At 41.6% G+C, this 17,328-nt stretch overlaps 1 protein-coding gene across 2 annotated transcripts in view; it reads left to right on the top strand.

Moving 5' to 3' along the window:
• Window positions 1–3,576: 3,576 nt before the first annotated feature.
• Window positions 3,577–17,328, top strand: part of LOC124002383 (ubiquitin-associated protein 2-like) — a 41,126-nt gene continuing 27,374 nt past the window's right edge. For both annotated transcript variants that reach the window (XM_046309750.1, XM_046309749.1), the window contains exons 1-4: window positions 3,577–3,687; window positions 9,319–9,456; window positions 14,702–14,779; window positions 15,697–15,807. In XM_046309750.1, coding sequence (XP_046165706.1) covers window positions 9,361–9,456; window positions 14,702–14,779; window positions 15,697–15,807 — 285 coding nt within the window. In that variant the 5' untranslated portion in view covers window positions 3,577–3,687; window positions 9,319–9,360. The remainder of the gene's footprint in view (window positions 3,688–9,318; window positions 9,457–14,701; window positions 14,780–15,696; window positions 15,808–17,328) is intronic.

Raw genomic sequence — 17,328 nt, 5'->3', positions numbered from 1 at the left:
TACTTGCCAACGTAGTCTTGTCAGGCAGCCCTCTTGTTTGCCTCTCATGCGCCGTCTCTTCCTCTTTCAAGTCCCGGGATTAGGGCCTGGTCTGGAATAAGCAGTACATCTACAGCTGCCGACTCGCTGAAGTAGAAATCTTCATCCAAATTGAGGTTAGTGATCGCTGTTCGGATGTCCGAAATCTGTTTCCTGTCATAGGAAATGATGGCAGAAATATTATTTACAAGAAAAGTTAAGGTCAGCATAAAAATACACACAAAATAGCATAATTGGCCAGGAGCCCGTAAAACAGTTGCTGTCTACTGCAGCTCCATCTTCATACCAAAATGGCTGCTGTGGCTACTGCTAGCTAGCATGAGGATGAAAATGGAAGTTTTCATAGAAAACTGGTAGTAGTTCAATCTTCTTGATGTATAAGTGTGGATAAAGGTACAATTTGGAGTACAATGGCATATCCCATCACTGCATTGAGGTATGTTTTCCGACCTATATCTTGCGTTAGCTCCACGATGTCTTTGATGTAACCTACCCATTCATAGAAGCCAACTGCTTAAGCGCCTATTGACTGTAGTATCTTCTTTAAGGGGGTGCTCTTTCGTTAAGAGTCCTGACACTCGGTCTCAACGTTAACACACATCGCTTGCACTACTGTTTTGGAAACATAAGGAGCATATCTTTCATATTAGCGAGGAAAAATGTACTTCAATAAAAATATACACTTGCTGTAGCATTTGTAGCACAATGGGTCCTGTATCCACACAAAAATGTTTAGAAAAGACATACGACAATGGAATGTAAGAGGAAGAATTTAATAGCATTCTCCAAAATATACATGCTCAGACTACAACAAAAATAAGTCTTGAGGAACCTCTTAAATGGCTAAAGTGTCTGTGCAATCTTGCTAACTGGCTACTGCAACAGTGCATGTTTTGGGCTTTTTGGCCCATTAATGGAAAAGGTGAGCACATGTTGTATAGAGGAATGTACATCAGACATGATTTATGACAACATTTCTATTTGCCATGAAATTAAACATATTTCAAATCAAATCAAATTGTATTTGTCACATGCACCGAATACAACACATTACAAGCCCTTAAATAACAATGTTTTAAGAAAAATACCACAAAAAAATAAAATAAAATAAAAGTAACACATAATTAAAGAGCCGCAGTAAAAGAGAAGTATCTTAAAGTAGACAGGAAATCAGATCCATATTACTGCACAAACTTTCCATCTACACGTCACTGCCGGATGATTGCATTGCAATTAAAGGTGATTTTGTGCAATTACTAATCAGCTTCAACCTGGAGAACAACACGGTCCTTGGAGTGTCTGCTGCTGCCGTTCATGGTGACATGACAAAGGACACTGCACAGAGTAAGATCCAGCAATACATCTGTATCGATCTATCTATCGATCACATCTACTTGTTTTGTCTATTCTTTGGGCAGGATTTCCTGATGGTCCGGTGCAGCTGATCTTTATCTCTCCTGAAAGCCTGTTCATCGACCAGTGGTGGTCCTGGCTGAGGACCATCAAGGACAGGATATGCCTCCTGGCCGTGGACAAGGTGCACTGCATGACATTTAGAGTCAAAAAATAAATAAACGTATTGATGTCATTTGTCTCTTGCAAGCACACCATGCAACTCAAGTACATGCAGTAACTGTAAACACTTAACACAATCTTTGACACCCTAATTCCCACCCCTGCAGAGAACTATACCTAAGCATGTGACATCTTTCAATAACATACCATTCTTTATTACTATTAATGCAATGGGTTTCACCAAATTAACTCTGGTTTCAGATAAACGGTAATACTGTATGTACGCACACAAACATAAAAAGGAGAGCCCAACAGCTAAATCATACATCACACTTAAAAACAACATTGGAGAGATGTAATTGTTAAACAATTTAACTGCATCACAGGGGCGAATCCTTAAGGGAGACATATTTGAAGGTGCCTGCCGTCAGGGTCATCTTGATAGCTTGTTGCCCAATTCTGATGCTCACTGTCATAGCCACAGCGGTAAATGGTGGATGACATGATAGAGCAGATGAATCTCCCCGTGTAGTCTGTAGTCTGTAGTCTGTAGTCTGTAGTCTGGTTGGATTGTCACGGTTCTTTCCAACAGGTAATAATCTATGCGTTTACAATTTCCATGAAGAAATGCAATGGCAATATAAGGAATGCAGTTGTTTAATTGAATGATCATCTCTACAAAGTGTTCCTACACATAGCCAAAGTCCAGTTTGTAACATGCTCCTTCGAATCTGTGTTTTTATTCGATATTGTTACATTTGGTGGCCTTTTACATTTTACTGACATGTACAGGAGTGGCAGATGGCCATATACGCTTCCTCTCACATGGCACCGTTTTACTGTGTAGGAGTGCGAGGCACTCAGGACAAATGAATGTCCCATGGGTAGGGGACACATTTGGAAAAACTAGTTTAGCAGTCCAGGGACTGGCTACTGAACCAAGACTGCACCTTTTAAAAAGCCTATGTTTCTTCTCAAATGCTCTGCTTCGGTTGCAGCAATTATTTGAGGAAGACATTGAAGAACGCAAAAATACGTATACAAACAAGAAATGAAAACACGTGTAAATAAATAGAAAAGAGAAAATATGTTATGAGAAAAAACTAAAAATATACTATAATAAATTACGATATCAGTTTGAGTTTGGTCTAGGATGCTATAGGGATGCTAGGATACTCTAATATGCACTAGAATTTAGTTGGGACAGGTGCTGCATTTTCTTTCACCTTTTGTACAGAGTGGTGCAACGTGATGATGTCATTGGAGAAGTTTGCTTCACAAATATCTGGAGGCACCAGGTAGGCACACACGTACAGCCATGTGGATCTGTGCAAAATTGCACAGTAAGTGTAGATTTTATATTTGAAAGATTATTTCTCGCTGATATTAAAGATAAAGGGCATGAGTGACCAAGAAAAATGAATTGGTACAGTTTAAGGCCAAGTGGCAAACAATAATGCAGGCGCTAGGGATAGGGGTGTGAGCATGCAGATCTGGGCAGATAGAGATGTTATTTTTTGTGTGTCTGTAAGTTGTTGTTCGTATGTATACGTTTGTATCTGGAGTGAAACCTTTTTTTAAGATAAGGGGCATATCAGCATATGTTTTGAAAACCCGTTTGAAATGGATGATTATTGACGTTTCTAAACATTAAAACACAGTGTCGGAATTGTAGTTCACATGAAGCCAATAGTGGGTGAATGTAAGGGCTGAAAACCCTACAAACAGAGAAGGGTTTTCAAGAGATAAATCTAACCATGATTGCGTTCAAACCCCAGTGCAGCTCAGTGTAAACAAGCATAATGATAGGATCTGTATCTTCTGGTAAGTCCTACAGTACATTATGAAGTTCAATTAATTGTACAGACAGGGTTTCTGTCACGAACTACATACGCTAATAAGTGTTACTGACCAATTATTCTAAGTGTACATAGGTGGCCCTGGCTATAAAAAAAATATTTAAAAATTGTATTAAAGACTGTCAAATTGATTGCTTGTTGTGAATGTCAATGACCCCAAGAGGACGAAACACGCGCGTCTGCGCAGTTGTCTCTCACGACCACAGAGGAGAGCGACTACAGCAACGCCGTATATCACGTGACCTTGTGCTGGCTGAGTGAATCGTGTTAGCAGGTAATAAAAAGCAAATCTCGTTCAGGCGCTCAATGTTTTTCTTTATACTTGAGCCAATTTGAACCCTTTCATAGTCTTGTCCCTCTTGAAGTGTAATGTCACCGATGCATTTGCCTGTTTACACCAGCTTTTCAGTCTTTATTTCGTTATTTTCTTTTGGCTTTTCCCCGACAAGTAATGTCGGGGGTTGGATTGTGTGCTGTGTGGCCATTTTCGTTAGAATTGATAAAGCTTTGTGGTTAGCTAGCATGTTATGATACCCGAAGAACGGCTGTTTATGATTGACCCTTGGGAAGAACCCCCGTTAGTAACGTTAAACATTCAACGTGTGATCAGGAATGTCAGCCCGTCGTGTTTTGGTATCTTATCTGCCGTAGATTGCCTAAACTGCATCGCTAACTAGCTAACGTTAGCTAGATACTTCGCTAGCTAGGACAAAGGGGTCCCACTGTCGGTCACTTTTGTGTATTATTTGTAATTTACAGTAGGAATAAAATCCACGCCAGTGGTGTATTTGAAACGCGCGCCATTACATTTCAGTTAAAAACATTATCAAAAGTGTCAAGACAATTAAACAGTTAAGTGATTGTAAATGTCATATAAAGGCATGCGTTCTTTATCATTAATTATAACTTAGCTAAATATTATGGCAAGCTTTCCATAACACTTTAGTCTATTGTTTGCACACATTTGACGGATTCTATACCAGTGTTATATACACATTTATGCATGTTTACTATTCGAGTGTGTTTGTCATATATTGTGTATATGAAAAAGGTTTTATGAGTAACCAGCTAGAGGATGATGCCAATCTCCGTAGCTGCGGTAACTTGTATTATTGGACAACAGCAGGGAAATCTCTGTCAAGTTGACACAATATCTCATTACATTGTATTGCATGGGAATGCGCTCAAATGAGAGTTGTAAACAAAAAAATATAGGCCCTGGCTGTCTTTTCGGTAGTGTATTGCCTTCGCAAAGTCAACCTGATGTTGATGCTGCTGTCATCTCAGCTACAGATCAATAATCGAGCCCGTGTTTATTGTTGCATTACTGGAAGTTGCCAATGGCAGCTATGGTCACTTCACCACTGACCTGCAGCTGCATTGTCCTCAGATATGAACCAGGCAGAGTAATATGTGATTTTCTCAGTTTATATATTGTAGTTTTGGACGTGTGCATACAGTGCATTCAAAGTATTCAGACCCCTTGACGTTTTCCACATTTTGGTACATTTTGGTGCCTTATCTTTTTCCACATTTTGGTACCTTATCAAAATTGATTTAAATATTTTTTTTCCCTCATCAATTTACACACACTACCCCATAATGATTTTTGCAAATGTGTGTATATATATATATGTATTTACATAAGTATTCAGACCCTTTGCTATGAGACTTGAAATTGAGCACATGCGCATCCTGTTTCCATTGATCTACAACTTGATTGGAGTAAGCCTGTGGTAAATTCAATTGATTGGACATGATTTGGAAAGGCACACACCTCTCTATATAAGGTCCCACAGTTGACAGTGCATGTCAGAGCAAAAACCAAGCCATGAGGTCGAAGGAATTGTCTGTATAGCTCCGAGACAGGATTGTTTCAAGGCTCAGATCTGGGGAAACGCATCAAAACATTTCTGCGGCATTGATTGTCCCCAAGAACACAGTGGCCTCCATCATTCTTCAATTGAAAAAGTTTGGAACCACCAAGACTCTTCCTAGAGCTGGCCGCTTGACCAAACTGAACAATTGGGGGAGAAGGGCCTTGGTCAGAGAGGTGACCAACAACCCGATGGTCACTCTGATAGAACTCCAGAGTTTCTCTGTGGCAATGGGAGAACTTTCCAGAAGAACAACCATCTCTGCAGCACTCCACCAATCAAGCCTTTATGGTAGAGTGGCCAGACAGAAGCCACTCCTCAGTAAAAGGCACATGACTGCCCACATGGAGTTTGCCAAAAGGTCACCTAAAGGACTCTCAAACCGTGAGAAACAAGATTCTCTGGTCTGACGAAACCAAGATTGAACTCTTTGGCCTGATTGCCTAGCGTCACTTCTGGAGAAACCAGGCACTGCTCATCACCTAGCCAATACCATCCCTATGGTGAAGCATGGTGGTGACAGCATCATGCCGTGGGGATGTTTTTCAGGGACTGGGAGACTAGTCAGGTTCGAGGGAAAGATGAATGGCACAAAGTACAAAGAGATCCTCTATGAAAACCTACTTCAGAGTGCTCAGGACCTCAGATTGGGGCGAAGGTTCACCTTACAACAGAACAACGACCCTAAGCACACAGCCAAGAAAACCTAGGAGTTGCTTCGGGGCAAGTCTCTGAATGTCCTTGATTGGCCCAGCCAGAGCCCAGAATTGAACCCGATCGATCGAACATCTCTGGAGAGACCTGAAAATAGCTGTGCAGCAATGCTCCCCATCCAACCTGACAGAGATTGAGAGGCTCAGCAGAGAAGAATGGGAGAAACTCTCCAAATACAGGTGTGTAAACACTGGTCCAACTAATCGGAAGCCACATTTCAAGATTGTTTTGATCACGCAGACTGAAATATGTTCCAGTCAGCCTCAGAGAACAACATTGACCTACACGTTGACTCGCTGAGTGCATTTATAAAGAAGTGCATTGGAGATGTTGTACCCACTGTGACTATTAACACCTACCATAGCCAGAAACTGTGGATGGATGGCGGAATTCGCGCAAAACTGAAAGTGTGACCCACCACATTTAACCATGGAAAGAGGTTGGGAATATGTCTGAATATAAACTGTGTAGTTATTCCCTCCTCAAGGGAATCAAACAAGCAAAATGCCAGTACTGGGCTAAGGTGGAGTCGCAATTCAACGGCGCAGACACAAGACGTATGTGGCAGGGTCTACAGGAAATCACAGACTACAAAAAGAAATCCAGCCACGTCATGGACACTGACGTCACGATTCCAGACAAACTAAACACCTTCTTTGCCCGCTTTGAGGATAATACAGTGCCACCGTCGCGGCCCGCTAATAAGGTCTGTGCCCCTCTCCTTCTTCGTGGCTTATGTGAGTAAAACATTCAAACATGTTAACCCTCGCAAGGCTGCTGTCTCAGACGGCATCCGTAGCCGTGTCCTCAAAGCATGTGCAGACCAGCTGGCGGGTGTGTTTACGGACATATTTAATCGCTCCCTATCCCAGTCTGTTGTCCCCACATGCTTCAAGATGGCTACCATTGTTCCTGTACCCAAGAAGGCAAAAACAACTGAACTAAATGACTACTGCCCCGTGGCCCTCACTTCCGTCATCATGAAGTGCTTTGAGAAGACTAGTCAAGGATCATATCACCTCCACCTTACCGGCCACCCTAGACCCACTTCAATTTTCATACCACCCAACAGGTCCACAGACTATCTCCATCACACTGCACACTGCCCTATCCCATCTGGACAAAATTAATTCCTATGTAAGAATGCTGTTCATTAACTAGAGCTCAGCATTCAACACCATAGTACCCTCCAAGCTCATCAAGCTGGAGGCCCTGGGTCTCAACCCCACCCTGTGCAATTGAGTCCTTGACTTTCTGACGGGTCGCCCCCCAGGTGGTGAAGGTAGGAAACAACGTCTCCACTTTGCTGACCCTCAACACAGGGGCACTACAAGGGTGCGTGCTCAGCCCCCTCCTGTACTCCCTATTCACCCACGACTGCGAGGCCATGCTTGCCTCCAAGTCAATCATCGAGTTTGCAGGTGACACGACAGTAGTGGGCTTGATTACCAACAATGACGAGGGCACTTGGAGTGTGGTGTCAGGAAAAGGAGGTGATCGTGGACTTCAGGAAACAGCAGAGGGAGCACCCCCCTATCCACATCGATGGGACAGCAGTGGAGAAGGTGGAATGTTTTAAATTCCTCGGCGTACACATTACAGACAAACTGACATGGTCCACTCACACAGACAGTGTGCTGAAGAAGGCGCAACAGCGCCTCTTCAACCTATTCAATAAAAGACACCTCAGGAGGCTGAAGAAATTCACCCAAATCCCTGACAAACTATTAGAGATGCACAATTGAGAGTATCCTGTCAGGCTGTATCACTGCCTGGTATGGCATATGCACCGCCCTCAATCACAAGGCTCTCCAGAGGGTGGTGCGGTCTACACAACGCATTACCGGGGGCAATCTACCTGCCCTCCATGACACCTACAGCACCCGATGTCACAGGAGGCCAAAAAGATCTTCAAGGACATCAACCACCCGAGCCACTGCCTGTTCACACCGCTACCATCCAGAAGGCGAGGTCAGTACAGGTGCATCAAAGCTGGGACTGAGAGACTGAAAAACAGCTTCTATCTCAAGGCCATCAGACTGCTAAACAGCAATCACTAACTCAGAGAGGCTGCTGCCAACGTGGAACCCCAATCACTGGCCACTTTAATAAATGGATCACTAGTCACTTTATACAATGCACTCTAAGTAATGCCACTTTAATAATGTTTACATATCTTACATTACTCATATCACATGTATTTTATACCATCTATTGCACCTTGCTTTTGCTGTTCAGCCATCGCTCATCCATATACTTACATGTACATATTCTCATTCACCCCTTTAGATTTGTGTGTATTAGGTAGTTGTTGGGGAATTGTTAGATTACTTGTTAGATATTATTGCACTGTCGGAACTAGAAGCACAAGCATTTCGCTACACTTACATTAACATCTGCTAACCATGTGTATATGACAAATAAAATTTGATTTGATTTAGCATCATACCCAAAACTAATTGAGGCTGTAGTCGCTGCCAAAGGTGCTTCAACAAAGTACTGAGTAAAGGATCATAATACTTATGTAAATGTTCTATTATATATATATATATCATTTTAAAAATATTTTATATATATATTTTATACATTTGAAGAAAAAATCACCATGTTTTTGCTTTGTCAGTATGGGGAATTGTGTGTAGATTGATGAGGGGGAAAAATGATTTAATCCATTTTAAAATAAGGTTGTAATGTAACAAAATGTGGAAAAAGTGAAGGGGTTTGAGTACTTTACGAATGCACTAGAGCTAGCCCATTAATGGAATAAAGGAGCCTAACGTTATTCATTTTAGTCAAGGACCCAACACGTTCTGTTTAAAGGCGACTTGTCTCTAAGCCAAAACAGTCAAATACTAAATACAAATCTAGCTAAATGTGAATTGACTCTCAATTATGGTAAGGTTCTAGAAACATAGATGAATCCCTCTACTTTCATATCACGTCAAAATAATTTCACCAATGCAAAATACACATTTACTATACACTGCTTCAACAGTTGCAACCGACACTCAGGATTGCACAATCCCTCCAACCGTGTTGATGTGGGGACGTGTTTGATACAGGCTACACATGAGTATATACACACACACATACACACACACACACACACACACACACAGGGAATGCATTTCAGCTCAGAAGAAACTACAAAGGGAATCGGGACTATTTGAACAACCCAGGCCTAACGTATAACAACAGACCTATTTGTCTTATCTTATACCTGCCTGCAGTGAATAGGGCAAATACCGTAAGTGACGTTATTCATTTTGATCCACCCCCCACACACCAACCCCCCCCCCCTCTCTGTCTTCCAGATTTTTCTATTTTGTACATACATTGTTTTGTATATACTGTATATGATGACATCGTTGGGCGGCGACAAAGCCCGGGGCACTCGGGACAAAGCGCTGCCTGCTGCCACACACGCAACTCAACCACAGAAACAGCTCCAGGTGAGTGACACACACGCAACCAGTATTTTCCACTAGCGCCGGTTGTCGGCTATACAAATGATTTGCAGACTCATATTCAGCCGTGTACATTTTCCACTTAACTTAACTAGGCTACTTTTCAATTGGCTTCTTAAAAATAAGTCTGCAGAGCCCTCCCCTGCTAGATCAAATCATACGTTATTTGTCACACGCGCCGAATACGACAGTGAAATGCTTACTTTACAAGCCCTTAACCAACAATGCCGTTTTAAATAAGTGTTAAATCAAAAATAAAAGTAACAAATTATTAAAGAGCAGCAGTAAAATAACAACAGCGAGGCTATATACAGGGGGTACCGGTACAGTGTCAATGTGAGGGGGCACCGGTCGAGGTAATTGAGGTACAATGTACATGTAGGTAGAGTTAGAGTGACTGTGACTGAATATGCATCTTCTAGCAATCTATTAATAGGATAGGCGCCTGTCAGTCACGAAGTGAGCGATGACAGGGAAACACTGCCTCTCGGCATCTGGGTGTGTGCGCTGTGGTTGCGATCATATTTATTTACACTGAGGGAGAGGGCGTGAATTTACAGGTCCCATATAATGTGGTGACAATGAGTCAATCCACTTAGACTATTGTTTTTCTGGCACATTAATTTATTGTCTTTCGCGTGCAGGGTCCAACATTAACAACGCTGGCCAGTAAAAACGTTGGGCCAGTGGATCTCGTCAGTCACTGCCTGCAGGACCAGTAACATCTCAGCACAGTTTTGCATTCCGGTTCAATATTTACCTGCTCTGTCGCAGTCTTTCATTGAAGACTACACACACAAATGACATGCTACACTGAACAAAAATATAAACGCAACATGTAAAGTGGTCCCATGTTTCATGAGCTGAAATACGATCCCAGAAATTTTCCATACGCACAAAAGCTTATTTCTCTAATTTTGTGCTCAAATGTGTTTACATCGCTGTTAGTGACCATTACTCATTTGCCAAGATTATCCATCCACCTGACTACCCCTAACCCTACCAACAGCTCTACACCCCCTGCAGCGACTTGCCCCCCCCCCCCCCCCCACACTTCTCCTTCACCCAAATCCAGAAGGCTGATGTTCTGAAAGAACTGCAAAATATTGATTCCTACAAATCAGCTGGGCTAGACAATCTGGACCTTCTCTTTCTAAAATTATCCCCCAAAATTGTTGCAACCCCTATTACTAGCCTCTTCAACCTCTCTTTCGTATCGTCTGAGATCCCCAAAGATTGGAAAGCTGCCGCGGTCATCCCCCTCTTCAAAGGCGGAGACACTCTAGACCCAAACTGTTATAGACCTATATCCATCCTGCCCTGCCTTTCTAAAATCTTCGAAAGCCAAGTTAACAAACAGATCACCGACCATCATCTGCACATTTATTACTCCAGTGTTAATGCTAAATGGTAATTATTTTGCCTCTATGGCCTATCAATGGCCTTACCTCCCTACTCTTCTACATTTGCACACACGGTACATAGATTTTTAAAGTGTGTTATTGACTATACATTTGGTTATGTGTAACTGTGCTGTTGTTTTTGTCACACTGCTTTGCTTTATCTTGGCCAGGTTGCAGTTGAAAATGAGAACTTGTTCTCAATTGGCCTACCTGGTTAAATAAAGGTGAAAAAAAAGGTGTGGCATATCAAGAAGCTGATTAAACAGCATGATCATTACACAGGTACAACTTGTGTTGGGGACTTTAAAAGACTACTCTAAAATGTGCAGTTTTGTCACCCAACACAATGCCACAGATGTCTCAAGTTGAGGGAGCATGCAATTGGCATGCTAGCTGCAGGAATGTCCACCGGAGCTGTTGCCAGAGAATTGAATGATCATTCTTTTACCATAAGCCGCCTCCAACTAAGTTTTAGAGAATTTGGCGGTGCGTCCAACCGGCAGTGGTGTAAAGTACTTAAGTAAAAATACTTTAAAGTACTACTTAACTCGTTTTTAGTGGTATTTGTACTTTATTTTACTATTTATATTTAACTACTTTTACTTTCACTTCACTACATTCCCAAAGAATACGATTGACTTTTTACTCCATACATTTTCCCTGACACCCAAAAGTACACGTTTCATTTCAATGCTTAGCAGGTCAGGAAAATGGTCCAATTCACGCACTTATCAAGAGAACATATCTGGTCATCCCTACTGCCTCTGATCTGGCGGATTAATTAAACACACATACTTAATTTAAGAATTTGTGTTTGAATGTGCCCCTGGCTATATGTAAATGAAACATTTAAATAAAATGATGCCGTCTAGTTTGCTTAATATAAGCACTTTGAAATTATTTATACTTTTACTTTTGATACGTAGGTATATTTTAAACCAAATAATTTTAGACTTTTACTCAAGTAGTATTTTACTGGGTGACTTTTCATTTTCTATGAAGGTTTCTTTACTTTTACTCAAGTATGACAATTTGATACTTTTTCCACCACTGCCAACCAGCCTCACAACTGCACACTACATGTAACCACGCCAGCCCAGGACCTCCACATCCGGTATTTTCTATATGAAGTCTATCAGGACTTGCCAGACGTTATAGTGAGTTACTCGTCAGTAACCTACCGAATTGCATCGGTACGAGAACTGTTCATTTAGCTACCTAATTTGCATACTGATAGACGTTTTTGTGATTTTTCTGCAGATAAATTGTGAAAACATTTGATGAAGATGGTGAATCCTAGACTAGTGGAGAGAGAGCATCAGTTTGGATTGAATTTTTTAAAAGCTAATGGTACTTAGTTGTGGCCAAATATATTGGCACCCTGGCACTTTTCTTAAATCATTCCCTATTTTTTCTGAAACAAGTTAAAATTGAAAAACACTTTTGGTCTCCACACCTTGTTATTGGAGTTAAAACATTGCACAACACATTTTAATTTTGGAAACTTAAGTTGGCTATTTTTAATTTAGAAAATAAAGGCATGGACAAGGCTCTCCAGAGGGTGGTGCTGTCTGCACCACCCTCTGGACAAAATTATTGGCAAGATGGACAAAATTATTGGTGCCCAGGAGCTACCACTTAGTTGCACAGCCTTTGGCCAAGATAACTGAGAAAAACATTTATTGTAGCCATCAATGAGCCATTACTGGCAAGTTGGCCCACTATTCAGCAGCAAACTGCTCAAATGTTTCGATGTTTGAGGGATGCCTTCAACCAACTGATGTTTTAAGATCTTACCACAGGTTTTTGGGTGTGATTCAAATCTGGACTCTGTTGGCCATTTCAGAGCAGTCGATAGTTTAATCTTGAACCATTCCTGGGTGCTATTTGATGTGTGTTCAGGGTTGTTGTCTTGCTGGAAGACCCACAAACTTCAATGGAAAAACTATTTTTGGACTGGGTTGAACATTGGACTCAAACACTTGATAATCAGCTGATTTCATGATGCCTTGTGTACGTTCAAGGCCCCCAGTACCAGAGGTAGCAAACAACCCTACAGCATTATCAAACCTCCCCATGTTTGATTGTGGAGGGGGGGTATTTTGAGGGTATGCTTAATTTGGTCATCAGTAGAACGGTGCAGCAAGCTCATTTGAGGCTACAAGAAGCATTTGTTGGCAGTTAGCTTGGCCAAAGGCTGTTCAACCAAGTACTAGCTCCGAGGTGCCAATAATTTTATCCATGCCATTTGTCTTTATTTTCTAAATGAAACATTTAAGCTGAAGGTTACAGAAATAAAAAATGTATTCTGTAAAATGTAGAAAATCCAATAGTGTGGAGACATTTTTTTTCTTCAGTTTAAATTTAATTTATGAATAAGAAATTATTTAAGAAAAGTGCAAGGGTGACAATATATTTGGCTGCAATTGTATATGGTATTTTGAAGGATATTGATATATACAGTGCCTTCAGAAAGTATTCACACCCCTTGACTGTTTCCAAATGTTGTTGTGTTATAACCTGAATTTAAAATGGATTAAATTTAGATTTTTTTCACTGGCCTACACACAATACTCCATAATGTCAGTGGAATTCTGTTTTTAGAAATTGTTACGTATTAATTAAAAATGAAAAATGAAATATCTTGGTTCAATAAGTATTTGTTATGGCTAGCCATAAATTCTGTCATCAAGGGTGGCTACTTTGAATAATCTCAAACATTTTGGGGGTTTGTTTAACACTTTTTTGGTTACTACATGATTCCATATGTGTTATTTCATAGTTTTGATGTCTTCACTATTCTACAATGTAGAAAATAGTCAAAACAAATAACCCTTGAATGAGTAGTTGTATCCATACTTTTGACTGGTGCTGTATATGTTTTGTGCTCTATCACTCCCCTATTACTAACTACAAATGATCTATAACTGGGCTAATAACTCACTAACCAGCAAAGGATATGAACAAACCGTCTATTTGCATATAGGCCTACTGGAGCTCTGATTGTTTATGCCGCACCGGTCTGTGTAGAGTATGGGCAAAGTAGTGCATGTCAATGCAGTAGAATCCTACTCCGATGCGTTCTGCATTCAACAAAATCCCTTGCATAGTTTTGTTTTGCATTGAAAGTGGCTAATATTGTGCTGATTCGATCACAATTGCCACAGTAAAGGGAAACGTTGATAACTGTAGAACAGTGTTCACTTTGAGCCAAAATGCAAGGCGAGATTAACCGCTCAGATTTTTTTTTAACATGACTTAAAAACACATAAGTGTTGACAATGGAGCAGTCAACTGCTGCTTTCTCTTTAGCAAAGCCCATGTTTAACACCTGCTTCATTCTTCAATCATACCTGTCTTGCAGTTAGCTGAGAAAATACCTCTCAAAAGGAAGGTTGAAGCCGATGGAAGTCAGGACGTAAAGGATTCTTTGAAAGCCCAGTGCAGTCAAAATGACGTTTTCCTGTTTTTGTATCATATTGTACAAGAGCTGATGAAACTAACACTCGAAAAGTGTGAAAATGTGATCAGTGTTATTTCCTGATAGTTGCTGGTTGAAAATGCAATATAGCATTAGAATGTACCAGAGGCCACCAAAATAGAGCTTGTTTGTCAAACATTTCTTAACCCGGGGGACAAGCCCCTCTGGACCCAGCCCTGCTGGCTACTTTTTCTTTGACATGCACACAGTACAACTTGCTCAATGCATGGGTCTTCCAAGTGGTAAATCGTATCTCCAAAACAATTCTTCTCCCTCTCCTTCTCTCCTCCCTCTGTTCCTTTCCTTCTTCATATCCTCCCTCACTTCCTTCTCGTCCATTTTGCAGGCGACTGCAGAGCAGATCCGACTCGCCCAGATGATCTATGACAAGAATGATGCTGAGTTTGAGGACAAAGTGAACCAGGTGATTGGGTGGGAATTGCAGAGGCCATTGTGACAGCTCTGAATGATGGGCCGTGTGTGTTGGGGTGTGTTTCACATTAAGAGAGAATACCCGTGACTGCATGTGCTGGGAAAAGGCAAGACCACACTCATAATTTACGAAAAAAACAAAATATTTTGTCAATTTTAGACAACTTCAGGGTTTTCACCTCAAATCTAAGACCCTCTCTTTTTCTAATACTGACTGTTAGGCTATGACAGATTCCCCCTCCCCTTCTGTGACTATGTACACAGCTTATTGGTGTGTGTGTGTGTATGTGTGTGCTTGTGTGCGTGTCTCAGTGTGTGTAGTGTATTTGTATCAACGGTCTGTATAGACAGTGTCATTGTACACTGAGTATACAAAACATTAAGAACAGACAGACCACATGAATCCAGGTGAAAGCTATGATCCCATATTGATGTCACTTGTTAAGTCCACTTCAATCAGTGTAGATGAAGGGGAGGAGACAGGTTAAAAGGAGGATTTCTAAGCCTTAAGACAATTGAGACATGGATTGTGTGCGCCATTCAGAGGTTGAATGGGCAAGACAAAAGTGCCTTTGAATGGGGTATGGTAGTAGGCCCACCGGTTCGTGTCAAAAACTGCAACACTGCTGGGTGTTTTACACTCAACACGTTCCTGTGTGTATCAATAATGGTCCACCACGCAAAGGACGTCCAGCCAACTTGACACAACTGTGGGAAGCGTCGGAGTCCACATGGGCCAGCATCCCTGTGGAACGCTTTCGACACCTTGTGGAGTCCATGTGCCGATGAATTCAGGCTGTTCTGAGGGCAGGGGGTGCAAGTCAATATTAGCAAGATGTTCTTAATATTCTGTTATGTTTCATTGGATTCAAATAAAGCACTCAGAGTTGTACGTACGTATGTCCACAGCTGATGGAGGTGACAGGAAAGATCCAGGATGAATGCATGGTAGCGCTCCACGACTGCAACGAAGATGTCAACAGAGCCATCAACTTCCTCCTTGAGAGCACCTCTGATACGGTAGGGCAGAGGGGACTGACGTTAACGCTACCTTTTCCATTTCCTTCAGCCACTTTCCTTCGGGTGGCTAGTCATCGCTAGCTTAGCGTCGCTCAGTCACCTCAACTTCCCTGAGACCTGGGTCGTATTCATTAGGCACCAATAGAAGAAAACTGACTGAAAAAGGGAGGGACTAGCCTACCTGAACTTTTCTGCCTTTGTTTTCTGGTTTAGTGATGCTCATTGTTGACTCATGAGAGTGGAGTGGCTGGTGGTAGCATGGTATGGAATCTAACCAGTTGCTACATAGCTTTTTTGCACTGTCTCTCTTGCACAGACTCAATGTACACTCGCTGGACTCTCACACATACTAAGCTGACACTCCAACACACAGACACACACACAAAACACATGCATATTGACACACATGTACAGTGCATTCGGAAAGTATTCAGAGCCCTTGACTTTTTCCACATTTTGCTATGTTACAGCCTTATTCAGAAATTGATGAGAAAAACAGTTATTTAATCCATCTACATACAATAACCCATAATGACAAAGCAATAACAGGTATTTAGAATTTTTAGCAAATTTATAAAAAATAAACATAACTTATTTACTTAAGTTTTCAGACCCTTTGCTATAAGACTCGAAATTGAGCTCAGGTGCATCCTGTTTCCATTGATCATCCTTGATGTTTCTACAACTTGATTGGAGTCCAGCTGTGGTAAATTCAATTGATTGGACATGATTTGGAAAGGCACACACCTGTCTATGTAAGGTCCCACAGTTGATAGTGCATGTCAGAGCAAAAACCAAGCCACGAGGTCGAAGGGATTGTCCGTGACAGTATTGTGTCAAGGCACAGACCTGGGGAAGGGTACCAAAAAATGTCTACAGCGTTGGAGGTCCCCAAGAACACCGTGGCCTCCATCATTCTTAAATGAAAGAAGTTAGGAACCACCAAGTCTCTTCCTAGAGATGTCCTCCCTTCTAAACTAAATAATCAGGGAAGAAAGGCCTTGGTCAGGGAGATGACCAAGAACCCGATGGTCACTCTGGCAGATCTCTAGAGTTCCTCTGTGGAGATGGGAGAACCTTCCAGAAGGACAACCATCTCTGCAGCACTCTGCCAATCAGGCCTTTATGGTAGAGCGGGTAGATGGAAGCCACTCCTCAGTAAATGGCACATGACAGCCTAAAAGCACCTAAAGGACTCTCAGACCATGAGAAACAAGACTCTCTGGTCTGATGAAACCAATATCAAACTCTTTAGGCCAAAATGCCAAGTGTCACATCTGGAGGAAAGCTGGCACCATCCCTAAGGTGAAGCATGGTTATGGCAGCATCATGCTGTGGGGATGTTTTTCAGCGGCAGGTACTGGGAGACTAGTCAGAATTGAGGGAAAGATGAACAGAGCAAAGTTTATTATTTATTTATTTATTTCACCATTATTTAAATAGGTCAGTTGAGAACAAGTTCTTATTTAAGTACAGTAGGGTCCTTGATGAAAATCTTCTCCAGAGCGCTCAGGACCTCAG

This window comes from Oncorhynchus gorbuscha, linkage group LG18 (genome assembly GCF_021184085.1).
Source record: "Oncorhynchus gorbuscha isolate QuinsamMale2020 ecotype Even-year linkage group LG18, OgorEven_v1.0, whole genome shotgun sequence".
Lineage (NCBI taxonomy): Eukaryota > Metazoa > Chordata > Actinopteri > Salmoniformes > Salmonidae > Oncorhynchus > Oncorhynchus gorbuscha.
This window is presented reverse-complemented; position numbering and strand designations above follow the sequence as displayed.